General features: G+C 45.4%; 1 protein-coding gene across 2 annotated transcripts in view; it reads left to right on the plus strand.

Moving 5' to 3' along the window:
* Nucleotides 1–25,140, plus strand: part of LOC147633831 (protein disulfide-isomerase SCO2-like) — a 30,510-nt gene extending 5,370 nt beyond the window's left edge. Inside the window, exons 3-4 of one of the 2 annotated variants that reach the window (XM_086804496.1) lie at nt 24,937–25,011; nt 25,113–25,140. In XM_086804496.1, coding sequence (XP_086660622.1) covers nt 24,937–25,004 — 68 coding nt within the window. In that variant the 3' untranslated portion in view covers nt 25,005–25,011; nt 25,113–25,140. Of the gene's footprint in view, nt 1–24,936 lie in introns of both variants that reach the window. The other variant, XM_086804495.1, reaches the window with a different exon arrangement.
* The last annotated feature ends 778 nt before the right edge of the window (nt 25,141–25,918 follow it).

Raw genomic sequence — 25,918 nt, forward strand, 5'->3', positions numbered from 1 at the left:
GCTCCGGAGGCAAACTCTTTGTCAACAGATCAGCCGGGTTGTCATCCGTGTGAATCTTAACAAGCTGAATTTGCTTGTTCTCTATCACCTCTCTGATGAAGTGATACTTCACATCCACATGCTTCGTCTTTGCATGAAAAACAGGGTTCTTTGCCAACTGAATGGCACTCTGACTGTCACAATGCAACAATGGAATATCCCCTGTATAGCCCAAATCAACCACTAACCGAGATAGCCATAATGCCTCCTTGCAAGCCTCTGTGGCTGCAATATACTCGGCCTCTGTAGTAGATAAGGCTGTGCACTTCTGCATCCTGGATATCCATGACACAGCACCTCCTGTGAATGTAAATACATAACCGGTAGTAGACTTCCGGTTATCTGGATGACCGGCATAATCCGAATCCGTGTAACCATGCACTAATGCATCCTGTTTGCCAAAGCAAATGCACAAATCCTGTGTGCCCTTCAGGTATCTCATGACACCTTTCACTGCTTCCCAATGCTTCTTGCCAGGGTTGGCCATGTATCTAGAAACCACTCCCACTGCAAATGCAATGTCCGGCCTAGTAGCAACCATGGCATACATGAGACTGCCACAAGCTGAAGCATACGGAATCTTGGCCATATCAGCCCACCAAGTGCTCACCAATGATGTACCAAACCTGTCCCGGCAAGTACAGCAGCTGAAATTGAACCTTTTGGTCACTCAAAACAGTGTACAGCCATGCCAAAACATGCACAAAGCTGTGCCAAATCTGTACCAGCAGGTACAGTAGCAATAAATGCTGTCCTAGCTGTCCAAATGAGTAAAAGTCAGACTTTTACAGTCCTGAACACTGCATAAAACAGTTCCGAACAGAAATTGGGCAAAAGCCCCTTGACTGCAAGCTGATTTTTGAGGATTCAAGGCATAAATGTCTTGCCTGCTGCTTTGCCAAGCTCAACAAGCATACGAACTTGAAAAGCCCCTTGATTTAAGATCAATTTCTGATCATACATGGTACATTGACGCACATGAAGGCATCCAGAGTGTTCACGATGCTTCCCCCTGGCCACATATACATCAAATACATGAAAGCCCCTTGATTTACAGGCACATTGAGTGCTTGTAAGGCATCAACACGTTATCCACAGCATCAAATGTGATTGCCTGCATGCAAATCAACTCAATCGGCACAAAAGCCCCTTGATTTGCACTGCAATTTGCTGCAATTTTGCCCAAATGTGCGATTTTTCACATCATACAGCATGTATGAGTGCTTAATTGCACAATTACATCAAAAGCCCCAAATTTCGACATCCAATTTCCTGCAAATTGATCCTGATTGTGACCAATGTCCTGCAAATTGATCCTGATTGTGACCAATGTCACCCAATTTTGCCAATTTTGCTCAAAATTGAGCAATTTGACACCTGTATCTGCTCAATTGTTGATTGTACTTGCTCAATTGCAAATCCCAAAAAAAAATTGAGGAAAATACCTTGATTTCTTTGAATTTCTCTGATTTGCAGGCAAGGGGGGTTTGCTGAATTTGGTGCTGCTGTTGGGTCTCTATTATTTTCCGGCTCAGAACTTCTGAAGCTCCTGCTTTCTTCGTGCAGATTTGCTCCTCTTCCAGCAACTCCTACACCATCGGGTGATGCTGATGCTGATGCTCCTGTAGCTGTAGCTAATGTACGGATGGCTGGGCAGTGTAGCTCTCCTCAGCAGGTACAGTAGAGTTGATGCTTATGCGCCTGCCTGTTGACGCCTTGTGACTGAGTCTGACCACCACCACGTAGGTGTGTCGCCTGACGTGGAGCTGATGCTTATGCGCCTCCCGACGTTGCAGCCTTCGCCTACCCACCACCTAGTAGCGCTAAACTTTTTGGACCAACGTCTCGTTTGCTGCAAGCGCTGACGCGTGGCTATGAAGAGTGCATAAAGGCGTTCTTGTGGCGTCTATGGTTCTGGTCCGCAGCCAGTTACTGGTCGCTCGATCAACCAGGTTAGTATATGACGCCTCTTTCTGTATCCTTCGCAGGACTTAATCAAAACCCTAAAAGAGCTCCCGTCTGCTGTAGGCGATAGCTTGGGGGCTAAGCTGCTGCGCAAGGAGGTCAAGGCTCTTCCACGCTCACCGCACCAAGGGGGTTCGAGACTGGGTTTCGACCACCGCGCACCAACCAGCACAAGAAGGGGACGACTGTCAGCAATTGCAGCTGCCTTGTCCTCAGCAACACCTGAAGAAAATCCCACTTCTTTCTCCTCAAAGGAACCAATGCTCTGATACCAGGTGATGGGGAGAAAACAGAATTAGGGTTAAGTGTTATGTGGGAGACATACACAGAGAAGCACAAGGGAGAGAGAGAGAGAGAGAGTTGTGGGGATAAGTCAACTCATCAATAGCATGAGTGTGTGACTCCCCTATCACACATGTATATTGCACTAGTACACATAGTGCACTTAGTACTTTTAATGTACTAAGTGTACTATGTACTATAACTTATGGGCTTGTACACACTATAAGGGTGGGCATAACGCCTTTACCCCAACACAAATCTCACGGGCCACTGGACAACTCATGAACAGATGCATAATTGTTTCAGTGCATGTCGTGCAGAAGAAGCAAGGGACCAATGTAATTTTACGACGGCTGAGCTGATCCCGTGTAGGTAAGTAACCCTTCCACCAACATCCTCCAAATGAAAACCTTACCTCGGTAAGGGAGTTTAGACTGCCAACCACGCATAAGAGTTTTCTGCCACCATGATTTAGACTTGTGCAATCCCACACCTTATTGGCCTTGGCTGAAACCCAATCTTTCTCTGATACGAGCTTATGATAGACTTGGTTAGCTGAAAGTGATATCAAGTCACTAGATTTACATAGTGCCCAATCAAGCCAAGGCTGATCTGCAGATGGCCGAGGCAATGGAGTAAAAGGCTCAACTGCATGCATGATGTCAACCCATAGTGGCTGAAATGTCCGAGGAACCCTAAAGTGCTGCCGAATACGACGAAACGAATATGGCCTGTCACACGACCAGGTATCACAGCATCTCGGATTCTAACCAAGCCTAACCTGACCATGCGGTTGAGTCGTATGCGTGAAGCATCTCTGTCTGGTCAAACAATGACACGCGACTCCACAAATGTTTCGAACTGCAAAGAGTTCAAAAGTAGTCTTTCATGACCAGGATCCCACCGAGCCAATAGTAGAACTTCATGCCAAGAAAGGAGAATATGCGATAAAATGTGAGATGAGCGAATACGGACAGGATGAGCCGCATTCACAATGTCCCACCATGAAGCCTGCACACGTGTCCGTCCATGTGACAATCCCTCCAACTCAATCAAGTCACGAGCCATGAATACCCAAGGCTGCTCCTGCAAACACATATCCTGAAAAAGCGCCCACCTACGCGCCACCATATGCAAGTGGACATCCAGTAAAGCAGCCCCACCCATTCTTTTGGGCGTCGTAATGTGATTCCAAGCTATCCATGTTTGACCCATAATATTTCCTTGCCTCTTCCACAGCATAAACCGAATGGGAGCAACCAAACGGAGAAGAGATTTGTGCGTCCAAGGTAGCAAAGGCAAAAAATAGGAAATCATGCTAAGCATAATAACCTGAGCTACCTTAACCCTCACGTGCATAGGCCACCCTTGAGCTTTCCAATACACAAATTTATCCGAGATCCGAGTAGAAATCCAAGCAAGAAGCGCTTGGGGGTCCACATCCACACCCACCGGATACCCAAGATGACGAACAATGTCTCCTGTATGCACCACACGGCCTTGCCACCCTAATGCCTCAAGATCAAATTCCGTGCATACAATGAGGGCTGATTTTGTTGAATTTATTTTCAGCCCAGAAGCCAATGCAAAATTATTCCAAGCTTCCATTGCTCGATCTATATTGGCTTTTTCGGCCCTGAGAAACATAAAAGTGTCATCCGCAAGGACTTGAGCAACCAATTGCTTGCCATGAGGGAGATGCAAACCAACCACTTCACCATGCGATGCCATAGCATCTAGGCGAGATAACATAGGATGAGTGGCAATGGCAAAGAAAAGAGGGCTAAGAGGACAGCCCTATCGGAGAGAACGGGTGAGAGAAATACCATCCGAAAGTCTTCCATTGAGCATAATTTGCGTGATAGAGCCAGAGCCAAGTAAATGCACTAAATTAGCCATTTTGGGACCAAAGCCCATGGTTGTCATTAATTGAGAAAGGAAAGACTAGGTGACATGATCAAAAGCTTTTTCAAGATCCAGCTGCAGCATCACAATCTCTTGCGTCTTTGCCTTGGCATAATCCACTCCAATTTGAACATTAAGAATATTATGCAAAAATATTCCTGCCATGCACAAATCCATATTGATATGGATGAATAAGAGTAGGAAGCACCTTCTGCAAGCGATTGGCAAAAATCTTTGTAAAGATTTTATACATAATACCCTTAAGTGAGATCGGGCGCCATTGAGCCAAAGAAGTAGGCGAAGGGACTTTGGGCAACAAACGAAGTATGCCCAACTTCCAATCGGCAGGCATATATCCCTCATCCCAAACCCTTTGACAAATAAGCGTCAAAGGCTCTGCAAGCCGATCAGCATATTTTCGAAAAAACTCATTTGTCAAACCATCCCAACCAGGGCTCTTTCCCATGGGAAGTTTGGAGAGAACAGCTTCCACTTCCCCTTGAGTAACAGGAGCATCAAGCTGAACCGCCACATCAAGGTCAACTTGATATCGTACTTCAGCAAACAATGACTCCCTTGCAGCCAGGACAGCCGGCGAGACATCCTCTCGAGGGGCAAGCAAATCTTCATAAAACCTGATCCAATGCTGAATAACCTCAGAAGGTTGAGTAACAAGGTTGCCTTGGGCATCCATCAGCCTAACAATATTCTGACGCATATGTTTTTGATGCAACTTATCATAGAAGCAATGAGATTGACAGTTAGCATCCCGCAAAGCATCAAGATGTGCAAGTAGTTTAAAGCGAACATATTGTGCTTCTTGCACCCTAGATAGCTCCTTTTTCAGCCATTCTATGGCATCCACAACTTCAGCATCCATAGAGTCAGTAAACATGAACGCCTGCAAGCCCTTTAAAAGCGACTCAAGAAGAGCCACATGCTGTTTTTGTATAGAGGCATTAGCAAGACCATAATGCCGCGCTAATCTCCGAGTGTTGGTAAGGAACACTGGCCAAGCATGATAATCAGCCATGGACACTCTTGTGGAGAAATGTCGTATCAACTGACGCATATAAACATCAAAAACTTCATGCTCCAAAAAAGTGTGATTTAAGCACAAAGGCAAGCGTCCCAACAAGCCTTTATATGCATCCACAGGATGATGGACCATTTCAAACACAAGCGTCCCAACAAGCCTTTATATGCATCCATAGGATGATGGACCATTTCAAACACAAGCGGCCAATGATCCGAGAAAACCTGTTGCTGATCAACCATCATAGTAAGAACCTCTGGCAAAAAGAGATCTTGATGTAAAATATACATCCTATCCAATCTAGCATAAGTGCCCTGAAACTCTTGTGAGGCATAAGTGTAACCCCTTTCATCTGGATGCAACCAAGACCACATGTCTTGTTTTAGCGACCTTGCTGCAAAAGCTTCCCACGCCATTCTCTCCGGGCCATCCATTACAAAATGAGGCGACGTGGCTTGCTCCCTGGAGACACACATATTAAAGTCTCCCATCACAAAGCCAGGATGAGAGATTGAAAGAGCACACAAGTCATTCCACAGCAAACGGCGTGCACGAGCATTATTTGGAGCATACACTCCTAACAACCATAAAGGCGTATCATCCCAAACAATCTGTATCACTAGAAATCTTCCATGAACATCTTGAATCACAAGAGAAGGCTGAAACTGCGAACGAACAGCAAACATAACACCTGACTGCGAAGCAGGATGTCCGCTGTAGAAAACATGAAACCCCTTATATACACAGGCTTTGCCAGCCAACTTATGCTGCTTATGTTCAACTGCACACAAAACATCCCAACCATGACAAAAAGTTGTACGCCAAAGCTTGAATTGCTTTTGGTGCGAGGAAATACCCTTTACATTCCATTGTACAATTTTCATAAGCCTTCCCAGAAAAGGAATCAACAAGGCCATGTACTAGGCCCAGGACAATCTGCCAAATCACGAACCTTTTGAAGCATTGCATTTTTAGACATGGTATTTGTGATCTCAGATTGCCCTTGGAGTTCCCAAGCACGTGCCGAAGGGTAGTGACCATCCCATGGCGAGATGACCTCACCGTTCGAACCAAACACAAGAGGCAATTGTTGTTGTGCTTCTTTTGTTAGGTGACTTCTAAAAGGATAGTGTTCTACTCTATCCACCCCAAGAGCCCCTGTACCCTGAGAAAGTTGGCCTCCCGGCCTCTCAATCCTGGTCTGTTGTTGGGCACCTGAACCCAAAGGGCGACGAGCATATGTATGTAAGGGCCCCTGATGAGTACGCAAAGGCCCCCGCCAAACAGCATCTGAGAAATCCCTCTGCGGGGCAACAAATCGTGTCTTTTTACCATGTACTTCCACCCATGGCTGCTCAACCTCATTCTGAACATCCACATGTACATCCATGTGCTGGGCATCATGTAAAGGAGCATCATGCTCATCTTCCACGGGCAACTGCCTATCAACGATATCCTTGGTAGCAACAACTTGTTCTTTCTTAGGACATTCGGAGACAAAGTGGCCCATCTCACCACATTTGAAACAGTGGCCAGCAAATGTATCCCACCTCAATTCATCCATTAAAGGTTGTAGCCCAGCCATATTGACACGCAAATGTGTTGGCCTAGGTCTCCCAGTATCCCACAACATGCATAGACGATTTCGGTTTCTAGATGTCATTTGAGGCACCACCAAGACATCACAGATACCTCGCATGAGACCTGGTAAAACACGCCAAAACATTGGTGGGAATTGTTTCACTTCAACCCAAACTGGGCAAGCCTGGCGCAACATATCTTGGTACTCTGCCATAGGCTTCCACGGAACCACATGAACCAACTGCCCATCCAAAAAGAGTGGCACCTGCTCCAAGACTATCCTACGGGCTTCCGAAGTGCGAAGAAGTATTTCATAAAAGCCTCTCGGACCATCATAAATCTCCTCAAGTGCCTCAAGCGACACCAAGCGGCCCAACCATGCTCTAAGACGAGGCAACAACGGAATACGCCCAGTAAAGAAGAAGATAGCTGCACGATCATGAAAATCTGCTAGCTGTTGTAGTAACAAAAGAGTCTCCATGCATACATCAGCCACACCACCATTATCTACTGCAGCCATTTGCACGCTATTTGCCTTCACATATTCTTGCAGAAGCTCACTAGTGATCTGCAGCAAACGTGCAAACTCCGGAGAAGGTACCTGAGAACTTTCCTCTGCATTCTCTCCAACTTTCACTGGAGTGTAGCTTGCATCAACATAAAGCCTTTGACGTTTTTGTTGCTCCGAGGCATTTGAAGCATAACACACATCCTTCTCGATCATCTCCTCAATAAGATCCATGTTAAGGCTATTGGCAGCCATGCTACCAACAGCAGTAGCCGGGCCATCCAAATCCATGTACAAAAGCAAAGAAAACCCGTTCTCTCAAACCCTAATTCAGCACCCTAATTGGCAGCCATGCTACCAACAGCAGTAGCCGGGTCATCCAAATCCATGTACAAAAGCAAAGAAAACCCGTTCTCTCAAACCCTAATTCAGCCGGGTCATCCAAATCCATGTACAAAAGCAAAGAAAACCCGTTCTCTCAAACCCTAATTCAGCACCTGAAAACACTAATTCAGCAGCTGCAAACCCTAATTCAGCAGCTGCAAACCCTAAATCAGTAGCTTATCAACTTCTGCGGTAGTCGATTTGCATACGGTGAGTACAACAGGGCAGTCAGGTACAGCACAGTAGCCTGTAGCGAAGTCGACTTGCCTGCGCTCTCTCTCTCTCTCTCTCTCTCTCACACACACACACACACACACACACACACACACACACAGCTGCAAACCCTAAATCAGTAGCTTATCAACTTCTGCGGTAGTCGATTTGCATACGGTGAGTACAACAGGGCAGTCAGGTACAGCACAGTAGCCTGTAGCGAAGTCGACTTGCCTGCGCTCTCTCTCTCTCTCTCTCTCTGTCTCTCTCTCTCACTCTCTCTCTCTCTCTCTCTCTCTCACACACACACACACACACACACACACACACACGCATACACACAGCTCCAGCTCCAGCTCCAGCTCCAGCTCCAGCTCCAGCTCCAGCTCCAGCACCCGTTAGGCGAGCTCTCTGTCTCTCTCTCAAAAATCCTTAGCTTAATGTTCACTCTCCTCTCTCTCTCTCTCTCTCTCTCTCTCTCTCTCTATATATATATATATATATATCTTGCTCTCCCTCTTCCTTAAGTGAAAGGATGCGCAGATGTAAACAGGGCTGCAGCACACATACAGGTTCTCTCTCGGCACTGCCACGTGGGCTGGACTGCGCTCGCTTTCTATTCTTTTCTTTCTCGTGGAAGGAGGCGCAGGGTTGCAGGCTGCTGTAGAGGGTGGCGCACAGAGCTACAGGCAGGGTTTTGCTCTCTCTCTCTCTCTCTCTCTCTCTCTCTCTCTCTCTCTCTCTCTCTCTCTCTCTCTCTCTCTCCCCCCTCCTCGCTTGGCACACAGGCAGGCTGGCCTACAGGCGCACAGAGGACTGCAGCGCGAGCCTTTATGGAGACGAAAACCTGTTCGTCTGGAGTGCTTCAGTGTTTGGTTCAGAAGACACTCCATGGGAAGGCCACGATGGAGGCTGTGACGAAGGAGATTGTGGCTGAGAGCAAGAAAGCTGCATCAGGAAAGCTCTGGTGACATGAAACTTGGAAAGAAGAGTTTTTGGGATTGTTTCAGAGGCATGACCGCTATGGCAAGAGTGGGAGCATGAGGCTATGATTCCGAAACATGAACGCTTGAACTCCTGGAAGGAAAAAGCTGCAGATCAGTTTGTATCTTGGGTTGCTTTCTCTTTGTCTTTGGGCATGATGTTTGGGTGGGTTAGAAGTGCTCTCTAGTGCTGGCCCTGTGTGCCTTTGGAAAGCCAGATTGAGTCGAAAGCTTGGATCATGGGACACATCTAAGGTAGACTTGCAAGAGAGCAAGGATGCCATGAGAGGTGCCGGCTAGCGAGTCTTGAGCCTTGAGTGCGTATGAGGTCCTCGAACACTTAGCTTGAATGCTTATGTGAAGACAAAGATCAAGGGTTAAGGCTTTGAGAAGGGCTCTTGATGAAGAAGACATGGGGTAAGGCTTGCTGAGCACTCATTTGGAAGACCTGGGTGATACTACAAGGGATCTTGTTGGTGGAGGATTCTACAAGTTGTACTTTTTGTACTCGAATTTAATCAAGTAAAGAAATACCGCAAGGGGCGCCACTGCGATTTGGGGCTAATCGGTGTCCATGTACTATTTGTAAGAGCACTCTAGCTCCCCCTGTTTGTTCAGTTTCAATAAAATCTTGGTTTGGCCCAAATTGACCGTAAGGTCTCTCTCCCTGCAAATTGTGTCCTATGCATTTAAGTGTTTTTGTAAACCCTTGGCTGAATCTGAGATCAAGACAATGTCGTCAGCATATAGCAATATGGCCACTACTATCTGAGCCAATGGTGAACCTCTACCTCCAAAACTATCCACAAATACTGCGATCTCATCAATGTATAGGCCAAAGAGTGTAGGTGAGAGTGGGCAGCTCTGCTTAACCCCAATAGTGTTAGATATCATCCCCTACTTGCTGGCTTCCTATTTGGTGTCCTATTTTAGCCTCTAGGGTTGACCATGTTAGTTTGAGGGGCTAGTCACCCCTCACATGTAGCTGCCTTCATGCAGAGATATATATAGCCGGCATGCCTCCCTCATATTTCATTGCTTGCCTAGCTTGTCTAGCTGCAGTCCCTCACTTACGAGGTTCTCCTCTCTTGCTCGGGACATGTATTCCTTTTGGTGATGATATTTAGAGCAGGTTGTCACCTCTCTCTCTCTCTCTCTCTCTCTCTCTCTCCTGTGTTTCCACTTTCCCTTCTTCCGCTGCACATTCTATCATGGTATCAGAGCGCCGGTGATTTTCAGCGTTGGATGCTCCCTCCTATACCTCTTCATATCTGCGTTTTTCCGCCCATGGACAGATCTGCGTTTTTGTGTTCATGCGTTGAAGCGTGCGTTTCTTCAAGGGCTGATTGATAAGTCCTATCTTGGACTAGTGTCCAAGTACCAAGCCATATCCTTTGTCTCGTCCAAGATGTGCAATGGTCAACATGTATGAGGGCTCTACCCTTGGTCTTATCACATGCATGCGCTCTCTCAAATCCACATTTTCATTGCAAAGTTACAAGGGTAAGGTATCGAATGCAACAAACTTGTAGACTAGAGAAGAAAAATAACAAATATTGCAATCTTGCAAAACTCAAGTCGGAGTCGAATTTTCCTTGTCCTTCAGTACGAAGAGAAGGTTCAGGGTACTCTTGTTGAAGCCAAGTATTTTGAGATGCAAAGCTGGGTTGGTTAGTCCTCTTTCACTAGCAAATAGCCATATGATTCTCAAACCGAGTTTGTGGATAATTTGCACAAGTAGTTGACTTGCAAGGAAATTTTTTTCCAAATTGTTCGTTGAAGTCTCCCAAAATTTGGTAGATGCTTGGCTAGTGGATTGGTAAGACTTTTAGCTTAAGCACATCAATAACCTTGTGAATCTCCTAGTTGGGACGGTTTTCCTTAGTTTTTAGGAAAGTTGTAACATGCAGTGGAAGTAGGGATCCTGTCACACAAGTCTCACACCGCCTTTTGTATCTTGAGTTTCGCGAGTTTAGCAATCCACTTTTATGACTTCAAACTTTAAGAGATTTAGAGGGAGAGAGATAGAATCTGTACACCTTATGGGGTCTGAGGGATGTCCCAATCCAAGATCTTTTGAACCTTTGAGGGGTCCAAACGAATCCCATTGGAACCGATGATATAGCCCAAGTATTGAACCTCTTTAACGCTGAAGATAGGCTTTTTGGCGTTTATATAGAGCCCATTATCTTGCAAAAGTTGCAAGACTTTCTCCACATCTTTCTCATGTTGCTCCGCAAAATGGCTGAGAATACAAGTATGTCATCAAGAAAGATGAAGACACACTTACCAATGAGGACTGTGAAAATCCTGGACATCATTTTATTGAAGGTTGCGGGTGCATTGGTAAGCCCAAAAGGCATGACTACGAACTCGTAGTAACCATGCTCTGTCTGAAAAGCTGTTTTTGGAATGTCAGCTTCGAAAATGCGGACCTGATGGTGATCACTCTTGAGATTGATCTTAGTGAAAATTTTTGCACCGTCAAAACGCTCCAAAATGTACTCAATCCTTGACATAGAAAACTTATTCTTAATGGTGAGTTTGCCCTGTAGTCTACACAAAGGCGTGCAAACTTGTCCTTCTTTTGGACAAATAGGATGGGTGTAGCGAATGGTGAGGAAGAAGGCCGAATGAATCTGGCTCGGAGGAGCTCAGATAACTGTCTTTCTAGCTCACCCTCTAAAGTCTTGGAAAGACGATAGGGGAACTTGCTAGGAGGTTCTGATCCAAGGACCAAATCGATATGATGGTCCTCAGGACGTGATGGAGGGAGACTGGGTGGGAGATGGTCCCTAAGCATAATGTCCTGATGTCTAGACAAGAGGTCTGCTACTAACTGCGGGACTAAAGATGAGATAGTTACTGCTGATGAGATAGAGGGTGGCTGAGCACGAACACAAAGTAGTGCTTCTTCTTCTCCCTTACAGATAGCTCATCGGGCCTGGAGGTGCGAAATCAATGGGATGCCACGAATGCTTCTATCTCCACAAATCATGACGGGCTCAGGAAAACCTTTATAGATAGTAAAAGTGTCTTGTCCCCAATTAGGAAAAGGATCATATTGACGAAACCACTAGATTCCTAAGATCATGTCACACCCCAGAAGAGGCGAGACAATGAAATCTCGTTGGATGAGGCCTTTTGAACTTCAAAGGCAAACTGCTATGCCTTTTGAGATATGTGGGTGCGGAGACCAGGTGTGAATCCGTCCACATCCGAGTGATATGGCACTAATGTGCAGCTCATCTTGTTAGCCAACTAGGGAGAGATGGCGTCCTCATTGTTGGGGTAAAGGCACTATGCCCACCCTTATAGTGTGTACAAGCCCATAAGTTATAGTACATAGTACACTTAGTACTTTTAATGTACTAAGTGCACTATGTGTACTAGTGCAATATACATGTGTGATAGGGAAGTCACACACTCATGCTATTTCCCATGAGTTGACTTATCCCCACAACTCTCTCTCTCTCTCTCCCTTGCTTCTCTGTGTATGTCTCCTACATGAATAACCTAACCCTAATTATCTCTCTCCCATTCAACTGGTATCAGAGCCATGCATTGGGAACGGCGACAAATCGGAGATGGACAACGGCCTCGGTAGATTTGCCATCATTTTAGGCACCGCCTCCATTAGTTCACTGCTGGACGGCTCTATCAGATTTCTGTGAGGCGTGCAGTGAGTGAGTGAGGCCGGAGGAGGTCCAGTTGGCTGGCTTTCAGGCGGAGGCGGCGAAGGCAGCTGGGAGCGATGGCATAGAAGGTCGCAGCAGCCAAGCGAACCACAAGGCAGCAGTCAGGTGGGCGGAAGGAGAAGGTGGCGGGCAGCCACTTCTGCGCTGAATCACACGCAAGGCGTTGGGCGTAGGCTGGCTGCTGGGCGTGAGCGAGGACCCGTAGCGAGCCCCTATAGTTGCTAGTTTCGGTGAGCCGTGTAGCGCTGGCGGGCGGCGCTCAGCTCCACGTCACCCATTGGTGCAGTCCGCCAAAGCCCGCCTCATCGTCACCAGGCGGCCTATGTCGCCTCGCTCCACGTCACCCAACTCAAGTTGACGTGTGTGTGCGCTTACAAGTTGACTCCAACGCAACCTGGTGCGCAGCCAATCAAGTCCTGCAATCTACGACTTCCAGCCCAATACGCAGCAGCAGAGAAGAGCCAACACCCTGGAGCATGGATCCACAAGCTGTAGCAGTGTAACCACCCATTCGTTCGAACTGGCAGCAGGAGCATCAGCATCAACATCAACATCAGCAAGAAGCGTCCCCCCCTTTCTGCATCAGATTTCTGCAACAGCATCAACAGAAATTCAGCCTGCAAATCTCAGAGAAATTCAAAATTAAGAGGTATTTGCCTTCAATTTTGGGAATTTCTTATCAATTCAATCAATTGAGCAGGTACAGGTGCCGAATTGCTCAATTTCTGAGCAAAATTGGCAAAATTGGGTGACATTGGTCACAATCAGGATCAATTTGCAGGAAATTGGATGTCGAAATTTGGGGCTTTTGATGTAATTGTGCAATTAAGCAGTCATACATGCTGTATGATGTGAGAAATCGCACATTTGGGCAAAATTGCAGCAAATTGCAGTGCAAATCAAGGGGCTTTTGTGCCGATTTGGTTGATTTGCATGCAGGCACTCGCAGTTGATGCTTTGGGTAATTTGTTGATGCCTGACAAGCACTCAATGTGCCTGTAAATCAAGGGGCTTTCATGTATTGGATGTATATGTGGCCAGGGGGAAGCATCGCGAACACTCTGGATGCCTTCATGTGCGTCAATGTACCATGTATGATCAGCAATTGATCTTAAATCAAAGGGCTTTTCAAGATTTTATGCTCGTTAAGCTTGGCAAAGCAGCAGGCAAGACATTTATGCCTTGAATCCTCAGAAATCAGCTTGCAGTCAAGGGGCTTTTGCCCAATTTCTGTTCGGAACTGTTGTATGCAGTGTTCGAGACTGTAAAAGTCTGATTTTCACTCATTTGGACAGCCAGGAGAGCATTTATTGCTACTGTACTTGCTGGTACAAATTTGGCACAGCTTTGTGCAAGTTTTGGCATGGCTGTACACTGATTTGAGTGAGGAAAAGGTTCAATTTCAGCTGCTGTACTTGTTGGTACAGGTTTGGTACATCATTGGTGAGCACTTAGTACTCCTGTACAGTACTTTGGAAGGGCAACAGAGCACATTTAAGGTGCTGTCCTAAATCTGCAGCAACCAGATTTTGGTGATTTCATCACATAAAGTGGGAGTAAAGTTGCATTCGTGCTTCCGCAGTGGGAGATAAAGCTTGGGAGAACAACTGTAAGCACTTTGTGTGCTTTTGGTGCAGTGTTTGCACATTTTGCAGGGAGTCAGGCATTGACAGGTTGCATATTGCTATGGCAACCACAGGTGAGAGCTCTTCATTGCTTCACATCAAGAAGCTTGAAGGCTCACATAACTATGATATTTGGCAAACCCAGTGCTATAATGTGTTGCTCCAGAAGAAGCAGCACAAGCCTATCAAAGAAAGGGGTGTAATGCCCGCTTCTCTTACTGCTGAAGAGTGGGAAGATATGGATGAGCTGGCAAGATCTACTATCATGTTGTCTGTGTCAGACTCATTACTTTTCAGCATTCGTGAAGAGAAGACAGCTTGGGGAATGTGGCAGAGATTGTAGGACTTGTATGCCCAACAAAGTGCCTCAAGCAAAGTGTATTGGTTGAAGAAACTCATAGGTCTTCAGATGAAGGAAGGGGCGTCTATGACAGCCCATCTAAATGAGTTTAATGATATTGTCAGCTAGGTCATTAATCAAAAGTTGGCAATGGACGATGAGTTCAAAGCCACTTTTTTGTTATGCACTTTGCCAGAGAGTTGGGACACATTCAGGACAGCCACTAGCAATTCGCATGCTATGCTGTCATATGCAGATGTTGAGGGTGCTCTTCTTCAAGAAGAGATGAACAGGAAAAACAACTCTGTTGGAAAGTCCAATGCAATGAATGCACGTGGGAGATCCCAGCAAAGGGGAAAAAGCCAAGAAAGGGGAAGGAGCAAGTCTCGCTCCAAAAAGGATTTGGAATGCCATTATTGTGGCAAGAAGGGACACATTAAAAAGCAATGCTACAAATGGAAAAATGATCAAAAAGAAAAGGGAAAAGGCAAAGACAAAGACAAAGATGAAGCCAAAGATGTAAAGCCAAAGGGCAAAAGTGGAGTCAAGATTGAAGAAATCAATGTGTCACATGCAGGTGGCAGTGAGGATGAGGTCCTATTTACGTCTTCACTTGATGCCCATTCACTTCTTACAGGTGGTCATGGTATGCACTCATGGATCATTGATTCAGGTGCCTTCTTTCATGTCACAGGTTGCAGAGACTTGTTTGTCAGGTATACTGCTGGCAATGAAGGAGTGGTTTATTTGGGTGATAACCATGCATGCAAGATTCTTGGCAGAGGTGATGTGAGGCTTGTGTTTTCAGATGGCTCACAGCGTATGCTCCATGATGTCAGGCATGTGCCTGAGATCAAGAAGAACCTGCTTTCTACTGGACAGCTTGATGATGCTGATTATGTTACCACATTTGGTCGTGGAAAGTGGAAGATTTGTAAGGGCTCACTGGTTGTTGCCAGAGGCTCTAAGGTGGACACTCTTTATTTCATGCATGCAGGTGTTTGTCACCATGCTAATGTAAATGCAACCGAGCTGCCAGAAATCTCTCTGTGGCATAGTCGGTTGGGACACATGAGTGTCAAAGGAATGGAGCAATTGTCTCGTTTGGGTTACTTGCCTTCTCTAAAGTTTTCAAGTTTTCAGTTTTGTGAGCATTGTATATATGGCAGGCAACTGCAGTGCCCCCACAAGAAAGCTCTTGGACAGAAAGATGCTCAGTTAGAGCTTGTGCATACAGATGTATGTGAGATGCCTCAGCTTTCTTTGGGAGGGACAAAATATATTGTGTCTTTTATTGATGATGCCACACGCAAGGTGTGGGTCTATTCTCTTCGTTTGAAGAGTGATACATTCTCAGTGTTTGAGAAGTTTGTTGCTCTTGTTGAGAATCAAACTGGCAAAATACTGAAGGCTTTGCGTTCCGACAATGGTGGAGAGTATATGTCCAAACAGTTTCAGGACTTCTGTGATGCTAAAGGCATCAAGAGGGAGCTCTCTACTCCTTATGATCCTCCACAAAACGGGACAGCAGAGAGGATGAACAGGACCATTCAGGAGAAGGTCCGTTCTATGTTGTCACATGCTGCGTTACCTCATGGTTTTTGGGCTGAAGCTGTTATGACAGCCGTTCATCTTATAAACAGGTCACCTAACACGAGGCTTGGTGGGAAAGTGCCAGAGGAAGTATGGACAGGGAAGCCTCCGTCATACAAGCACTTGAGAGTGTTTGGTTGCGTTGCGTACGTGCACATACGCAGGGAAATGCGCACCAAACTTGATCCTAAGTCTCACAAATGCATATTCCTAGGATATGGTGACAGAGGTGAAATGGGGTATAGACTTTGGGATCCCGTGAATAAAAAGATTATACGCAGCAATGATGTCATTTTTGATGAAACATGCATGTATAAGGAGCCTGCAAGGCAACAGGAGCCTGGCAGAGTCATCTTTGATGATGATGGACATCATGGACAACAACAAAGGGCTGTAAATCAGCCATTACAGCAGGAAAACCAGCCCTTAAATGGTGTTGAAAATGGTCCAAATGGACAACCAGAGATGGCAGAAGATATCCCTATGGATATACCACAGCTAGAGGAGATACCGGGCATGATATTTCAGCCTTATGGCATGGAACAGGAGCCACCAATGGGTGATATGCAGGCTGGACAGCAACCTGCAAATGATGGTCATTGGGTACGGAGGTCCACAAGACCCTCCAGAGCCCCTGACAGGTTTGTTCCAGGGGTTGACTACTTGATGCTCATTGACTGTGGGGAGCCCTCATGTTATAAGGAGGCTTTACAGAGGGCAGACAAGGCTCTTTGGGAGCGTGCCATGAAGTCACAGATGGATTCTCTGCACAAAAATGGAACATGGAAGTTGGTGCATTTGCCTGCAGGCAAGAAGGTTTTGCCATGCAAGTGGGTATACAGGCTCAAAGTTGCACCAGATGCAAAGCCAAGATACAAAGCCAGGTTAGTGGCTAAGGGCTTCAAGCAGGAATATGGTGTGGACTTTGATGAGATCTTCTCTCCAGTGGTCAAAATGACTACACTTAGAGCTGTGTTAGCTTTGGTTGCGCATGATGATCTGGACTTGATTCAGATGGATGTGAAGACTGCTTTTCTTCACGGTGATTTCCATGAGGAGATATATATGCAACAGCCAGAGGGTTATGCAGTAAGTGGAAAGGAGAAGCTTGTATGCAAGCTGAAAAAGAGTCTTTATGGGCTCAAACAGGCACCAAGAGAATGGTATCATAAATTTGATACATTCATGAAATCCCAGAAATTCAGGAGAAGTGACATAGATCACTGCTTATACACCAAGAAAGCTTTGGATGGCAGTCTATTGATCCTCATCTTGTATGTTGATGATATGTTGATTGCCGGGAAATCTCGTAAGGAGATGGATGCCTTGAAGCAGAGGCTGCATGAAACCTTTGATATGAAGGATTTGGGTGATGCAAATCACATCTTGGGTATGCGGATACTCCGGGACAGAAATCAGCATGTGTTGTATTTGTCTCAGAAGGAATACATTGGCAAAGTTTTGCAGAGGTTCAATATGGACGGGGGGAAGAAGACTAGTACTCCTTTGCCTCCATATATGAAACTCAGTGCTATGGACAGCCCATAGTCGGATAGAGACAGGGCTGATATGGCCAAGGTTCCGTATGCTTCAGCTTGTGGCAGTCTTATGTATGCCATGGTTGCTACTAGGCCGGACATTGCATTTGCAGTGGGAGTAGTTTCTAGATACATGGCTAAACCTGGCAAGAAGCATTGGGAAGCAGTGAAAGGTGTCATGAGATACCTGAAGGGCACACAGGATTTGTGCATTTGTTTTGGCAAACAGGATGCATTAGTGCATGGTTACACGGATTCGGATTATGCTAGTCATCCAGATAACCGGAAGTCTACTACCGGTTATGTGTTTACATTCACAGGAGGTGCTGTGTCATGGATATCCAGGATGCAGAAGTGCACAGCCTTATCTACTACAGAGGCCGAGTATATTGCAGCCACAGAGGCTTGCAAGGAGGCATTATGGCTATCTCGGTTAGTGGTTGATTTGGGTTATACAGGGGATATTCCATTGTTGCATTGTGACAGTCAGAGTGCCATCCAGTTGGCAAAGAACCCTGTCTTTCATGCAAAGACGAAGCATGTGGATGTGAAGTATCACTTCATCAGAGAGGTGATAGAGAACAAGCAAATTCAGCTTGTTAAGATTCATACGGATGACAACCCGGCTGATCTGTTGACAAAGAGTTTGCCTCCGGAGCGATTTGCTCATTGCAGACACTTGATGGGCATTGGATGAGGCCAGTTTCAGCCTTGATATGGCCTTGTATATTATCATGTACATGCTGATTTTTCTTTTCCTTTACTTAAGGGCACTTTGCCTTTAAGTGGGAGGTTGTTGGGGTAAAGGCACTATGCCCACCCTTATAGTGTGTACAAGCCCATAAGTTATAGTACATAGTACACTTAGTACTTTTAATGTACTAAGTGCACTATGTGTACTAGTGCAATATACATGTGTGATAGGAGAGTCACACACTCATGCTATTTCCCATGAGTTGACTTATCCCCACAACTCTCTCTCTCTCTCTCTCCCTTGCTTCTCTGTGTATGTCTCCTACATGAATAACCTAACCCTAATTATCTCTCTCCCATTCACTCATAACTGTCCATGTCGAATAGAATTACAAACTGTCAGTCCTTGGCAGAGCCATAAGTTCGGATGAGGCATTTCTGTGCAACATCGCTCTCACCCTCCTGCTTAGCATCAAATACCAGGGATGGTATAGTATGCATAGAAGGTAAAAACTGAACTGCATTTGTGGTAGTAGGTGGGACCGGATGAGCTGGAGATGCTGCGGCAACTGTGGTAGAAGGAGCTTTGGAGGCTTGCTTTGCTTGCCATTTGTGGCAATCCTTCATACTATGCTTGATGGTATGATAGAAAAAAAATTTGTTTTTTGACTGGTATTTCTGTTGCTCCTCTGGAAGAAGATAACCTCCAGTAATGCTTGCTTTAGCCTTTTCCTTAGGGGTTTTCTTAGGCTTGGATTCCTTATCCTTCTTACTCCATGACCTAGAGCTATTACCGCCGTCCTTCTTAGCATCTTTAGAAGATGCATTACCTTTCCGTGGCTGCGCAGTAGATTGCTGCTATCGGGGTTTGGTTTTGGACTGTGACGACTGCGTAGGCTTGCCTCGGTTCATCTTCATTTCTTCATTTTGAGCCAAGGTCAAAGTCTGGTAATAGGTACTGGGTTCAAAGTTACGAACTGTGAACCGGATATTAGGATCTAATCCACGAATGAATTGATCCATCTTGGCCTGCTTAGATAACCCTATCTGTTGTGCTAAAGTTGTAACCTTGCCGAAAAATTGAAGCAGAAGTGACCCGCTCTGTCCGAGTCCATAGAACTCATGTGCCAGGCTGGTCATATACTGGGGAGGGAGAAATTTGGTCTTTAGGTCGTGAACAAATGTGTCCTAGCTAAAAGCTGTAATACCTGTGGTCTAGTCTGTATGAAGACTAGACCAATGTTGCCACCAAGTGATTGCCTCACCCGTAAGGTGGGGAGCGGCTACGTGGACTCTATCCTACGGATCTGTAATCCTAGCTAAAGGAAAATGAGCAGTAAATTGATGAATGAATTGATTAACTGCTAAATGATTACACTTACCATCATACTTACTAAAATTTGGTTGAGTTCGAATGACGGTAGTCGATGTCGTGGGTTGGTGGCTGGTGGCACCTAAGGATGGGGAAACTGAAGAGAGGTGTTGATATCTTAGATGCATGGCCTCCTTTTCCCTTTGGTGCTTGAGTAACATACATTCTCGATTGAGCTCTCGTTGGTGCTCTTGAGCGGCAAGTTCAGCGTGACGCCGGTTGGGCTTCCTCATAGTCCCGTCTGTCTACTTTTTGTTGCTTTCTTGCTTTAGCTTCATCTTTTTCTTCTCTCTGTTGAACCTCGTCTTCTCTTCTTTGTTGTTCCATCTGAAAGAAGAGGGAGATGTAGTTGGGGGTTGCTGGAGGTGGAGGTGGAGGTGGTCGTGCTACTGTTGCCTCCAAAAGTTGGAGACGATCCATAAGAAGCTGGTTCTGAGCTCTGAGAGTAGAGCTATGGTATCTGCGGTAGTCGGAAGAGCAAGGTCTCCTTCGGGGGAAACGTCTTCTGGCTGATGTGTACTCTCCTCTGTAGACATGATGTTGAAGTCGGTGGTTGTGCCGGAACGCAATTTGACCATCCAAGGATGCCCTCATGCTAGGATGCGTTGTGTGTGGACAAGCTGAATCTGATACCAATGTAACATGCAGCGGAAGTATTCGTAATTAAGGATCTAGTCACACAAGTCTCACTTTTATGACTTCAAACTTTAAGAGATTTAAAGGGAGAGAGATAGAATCTATACACTGTATGGGGTCCCGAATTACCTACTGAAGGGCCCCCTACCCCTTTACTAGAATAGTAAACTTTGGTATGAATGGAAGTAATCTTCAGGTTACCTGTAATCTTGGTCAAGTGAGCTCCCTTAGGATTTTTTTTTTTTTTTTGCTCGAGGGTAGCTCCCTTTCCAATGGCTTGTCTGGCCACAAGTAAAACACTCGCTCTCTCAAATGTTATGGAGGCTTTGCTCGGTCCTTTGAGTCTTCTTGGAATTGGGTTGACTCGAAGAAACCGAAACTTACGGTTATGTTTGGAATTTGGTTCGGAGGTGCTTGAGCTTTTTTGTTTTTGAGGCGAAAGGAAACGGTAGCTCAACCTTTTATGCTTGATTTATTAGTAGGTCACTTTTATGCGGATGGTGACTCTTACTCTTGCTGGCTATTTCTTCATAAATCTTTGCAAAATGTATAGCATTCTCAACTGTTTTGCAATTATTGTTCCTCTTATGATCAGGGGACAATCCCCGTTAAAAAAACCAAGCAAGGTGACCACATCCATATGCATTGCTTTCTCCTGCAACTCTCTAAACTTGTGCGAAAAGGTGCCAAAGGACATGGTCTTCATATCCAGCTTTGTAAACCTAGATACTATGTCATACTCATCCTCTGCCTGGAGGAACTCATCCTTGAACATCTGCTCGAAACTAGCCCAAGCTGTAGGCTTGTTCGGAAGCTCTCTTCACCATGCCAAGGCTTTCCCTTTGAGGAGGCCCTTTACCATGTAAATCTTCTCAGCATCTTGGACAAGATGGAACTCAAAATGGATATTCCATCGATTTAGCCATGCATCAATCACTTCCTGGGTTCTCTCCTTCTTCTCCCTTGAAAAGATCTCTGGGGTAAAGAATGGAGCCGCTGAAATATGCCCTGCAGGTGCGGGAGTACTAGCCACCACCTTTCGTAGAATAGTGCTGATGCAATGTAGAAATCTCCTTTTGGAGATTAGTCATCTCACTACCCTGATTCCTTAGAGTAGTTACCTCAAGCTTTCTCGACCACAACTATCTCCTCCTCTTCCACCATGCTGGTATGGTGGCCAAGCTTAGTATCATGGCAAGGTTCGCCAACATGTCATGTACGAGACATGTGCAAGGCTCATCCTAGGCTAATCCTGAAGAGGCAACGAGATACAGTCAGATCAGAACCAGAATTTTGAGCATGTGTTGCTGCTTTGGCAAAGGCATGCCTAATAGTGGACAAGGGGTTGCTGTTGGCCATCACTTGATTAGCAAAGGACCTGTCGGCTGCATCATGTGGATTTTGTCTACGACCTGGCAGCGGTCGGCTAGTCCAATTGGTTATTCCCAAGCGTATAAAAGGCAACGAGGCTCATCATTTTGGACCATTCAGTCCAGCCAGGACTGGGTCATGATTTTAGGCATAGACTAGGCTACACACCTTTTACTAAAGGCAGCCTATGGCTGCAGAATCTGTACTACCTTTTTGTACTATAAGAATATACTGAATACTCAGCTCTCTCTCTCTCTCTCTCTCTTCTTTCTTCTGCATGTGTTTTTGCATCAGCATGTTCCAGGATGTGTTTAGGGCTGAGAGAAGACTCTGAGAGCTTCCGCATGTAACATTGGTATCAAAGCATCAGGCTCAACAAGGCTAAACAATGATTCAGTCCCAGATGAAGGTGCGTAGGTCCAAGGTATAGGAAAGTGCACAGGTACGAGGCCCGAGGCAAGGAACACAAGACATGGAAGAATTCCCAGGAGGTTGGTTGGTGGTGTTCCACAAAGCCCAAGGGAATGGCAGTCCTGTAATTCGGGTGCCACTTGGGGCATACTAGGAAAGGCTTTTTAGGCAACGGTTCTTGAGGAGGTTGATCCTTCAAGGGGTGGAGTGCCAGATTGAATACTCAGGAAAGAAGACCAGAGACAGTGTTCAGAGACAGGGTAGGAATGGAAAGGGGATTGGATGGAACAGATGCATAGATCTTCATTAGAGTCGGAGTGGAGTTGGGGACCGGGCCTGGTGTTCAGTGAAAAGGTTGTCAGAGGGAAGGATGACGGAGGGACTTTGGAAATAGAGAATGGGATGATGACAGTCATCCAAGAACACATATTGGAATCCCGTCATCAAGTTTAGCAGAGGGGGATGTTATGTACAAGACATGTGCAAGGGTAATCCCAAGCTAATCTTGAAGAGGCAACAAGATAATGACAGATCAGAACCATAATTTTGAGCATGTAGTGCTGCTTTGGCAAAGGCATGCTTGATAGTGGACAAGGGGTTGATGTCGGCTAGCACTTGATTAGTAGAGGACCTGTTGGCTGCAGTATATCATGTGGATTTTGTCCAGGACCTGGCCGACCAGCAGTCGGCTAGTCCAATTGGTTATTCCCAAGCCCATGAAAGGCAACAAGGCTCATCATTTTGGACTATTCAGTCCAGCCTGGACTGGGTCATGATTTTAGGCATAGACTAGGCTACACACCCTTTCCTAAAGGCAGCGTATGGCTGCAGAATTGTACTACCTTTTTGTACTATATAAGAATATACTGAATACTCAGCTCTCTCTCTCTCTCTCTCTCTCTCTCTCTTCTGCATGCGTTTTTGCATCAGCATGTTCCAGGATGTGTTTAGGGCTGAAAGAAGACTCCCAGAGCTTCCGCATGTAACACATTTGCCCGTCCTGTATCTTCTAGTTCCCACTCATGATCGACAAATTATCGTTAAAGGAGAGGGGCTGGGGTGTCACAAAGGGTATGAGAGATGGAAGAGAAAAAAAACTAGGGTGTATCACTGTCACTGCCAAAAAACATGAAAATGGACGTGTACTGATGCTGAGTTTTCAGAAAAGCGAGGGAAAAAACTATGAACTTAAGGTTAAAATCTGAGACTTTCGTGTACAACCACTCACCAGTTGAAGTCTGCTCCTCGCTATTTTGTCCCATGCCGAACGTAAGGAAATTTCACTGTTTGATGGTTTAATAGGGACTATGTGCTCTATTATATAGGGTGCCACCCAAGCTTTTAAAAAAAAAACATATAATGTTTTTTTGCTTAAAAAACTGGGTGCCTCTTTCTTACCCCCCAAAAAATGGCCAAGTATACTTTTTTTAAAGGTGGTTTGCCGAAAAAAAAAACAAGATGCTTTCTTTAAACAGGTGGTTTGTGAAAAAAACCAAGATGCTTTTTTGGTTTAATCCTTTTTAGGGAACAACCCGCCCCCCCCCCCCCCCCCCCCCCCCCCCCCCCGCCCGCATTCCCCAAAAAAAAAAAAAACTACCTAGCTTTTTCTGGCTGCCTGGTTGTGTCAGTGCCTAGAAGCATCCGGCTGTTTACTTTACCAGCGCACAGAAGCAGCCGCATCTGTCCGCCTGTCGTTTCTCTCCCTCTGTTGCGCTGACCAGACCTCTGTGCTGCACCAACAATTGGGCTGTTTTGCTGCACAACTGGTCCCACAATGTGGCTGGTGCCTACAGCCCTGCTGTCATGTTTCGCACATGCTGAATACAGCCTATGGCTGCACATCCAGGTTTCCCTTGCCCACGTGTTTCTCTACATGAAGCACAGCACTCAGAGGGTTGACCAAAGTGAACAAGAGTTTACACATTCCTATACACATGCGTCTCCTATTTCCCCCCTCTCAGAATCTACATACATCTACTTGGCAGTAACCCTAGAAAGCATACATTTTGATGAGACAAAAAATCAACTAAGGTGCTGAGAGAAATACTTGGGAATCCCGACCCGAGATAAACCATAAAAGACAAAGCAAACCTTTGTAGTCTCCACGTTTAGGTCGCTCTGATACCAAGTCCTTCCAGGCTTGTCTAACCAAGATCTCGTAAACACAATCCAACACAAGATTGGAGAAACAAATAAAAGGGGTGCAAGCAAGCTCACCACCCAACCGTAGTATCAGTACTTCGATCCACCCTGGAGCCAGGGGCTAAGGTTGCACACCGCAGATACATGCCAGTTCGCACTCGCGTACCACCAATGCCTACCCACAGGGGCCCTTGGCAAGACTATCTCCGATCAGCTATGTCTACAACAGGAGTAGAAACTCTAGTCCAAGCACATAACCATTAGAGGTGCGCCGCACAACTGGCTACCGAGTAATTACCCAAGGCATCACTTATATAGTGAACTATAAATAGCTGACCTACTATAGATAGCCAGTAGCTTCATGTATTAATTCTGAACCTTAGTCCTCTGTATCTGTGTGCTGTCTCCTAATTCCAGATCCAGCTGAATTAGGCCTGCTAATCTGAGGATTAGCTTCACCTATGGTCTATGTGGGCTGGTTCTGGAGGTATGTTCTCTACAGGGTGTTGGTTGGCTTGTCATTAATGGTTTTGATGTAGTTAGTTAACTGGGTCTAAGCAAGATCCTCTGCTGTGGACATTTTAGCTGGACTCACCTGCTTTGTTTGTGCTGATTTGACAGGCTATGTGCATAAGATGACTATACGCATGGACATAGAGGTTGTGGAGGAGTTGGATGATGCATCATAATTTGAAAGTAAGGGACATCCTTCCTGTTCATCATCCAGGCATTTTTTTACTCTTTTGGGTTCAGCCTCTATTGATCCACCTTGTAAGAGTCGTTGAATGCCGTGGCAGGCCACAAATCAAATTCAACATTACAACACGAAGATCTGTGTTTTGTTTTCTTTCTTCTAGAAAGGAAATAAAATGTTCAGGCAAGGACGGAAAATTAATAGCTAGACTAGATCAAAATAAATAATCAATCTGATAATTGCATAATCGAGATAATTTAGAAACATAAATTACAAAAAGAGATCATAAATAAATGCACAAATCAATCAATCTATTCCATGAATCAATCCATTGAGACAAAATAGCTCAATGATGTATCCCACGTGACTATCTATGTGACTTCGCACTCTCTATGTGTGTGGTCATGTGACCATAACATTACTCACATGTGTAAAAACTAATCAAGGAAAAAAATCTTGCTGAAATATCCGAGCCTTAAAAATGTGGGTCTACTTCCTTTAGAGCTATTTCTTCATTGAAATATACATACCTAAAAAGACGCTGTAAAAATTGATCAAGAAAATGGCATTGATGAGACATGGATGGGAAGATGGTGGAGAAACTCTACACCTATCCGAGTTAACTAGACCTAGCCTCCCGAGCTCTCATACCATTTTAGAAATTGAGGCTAGGGAGAATCAACACAAATAAATCAACCTCCTAATTTAGTATTAAAAAAAGGAGTAATGGCTAGACGAAGGCACAAATCAAAATCAATACTTCCATCAAATCTTGAAATGAGAGCTAAGTAAATGCTTGAGTATCTCGTTGAGCATTTAATGATTGCCTATGCATTCGGTGTGATGCTGTGCTATGCACCCTTCATGTGACCTAGACACTATCCATACGACTAGTACCCATTTAAATTC

This window comes from Cibotium barometz, chromosome 11, assembly GCF_041138505.1.
Source record: "Cibotium barometz isolate CiBa-2024 chromosome 11, ASM4113850v1, whole genome shotgun sequence".
NCBI classification, from domain to species: Eukaryota; Viridiplantae; Streptophyta; class Polypodiopsida; order Cyatheales; family Cibotiaceae; genus Cibotium; species Cibotium barometz.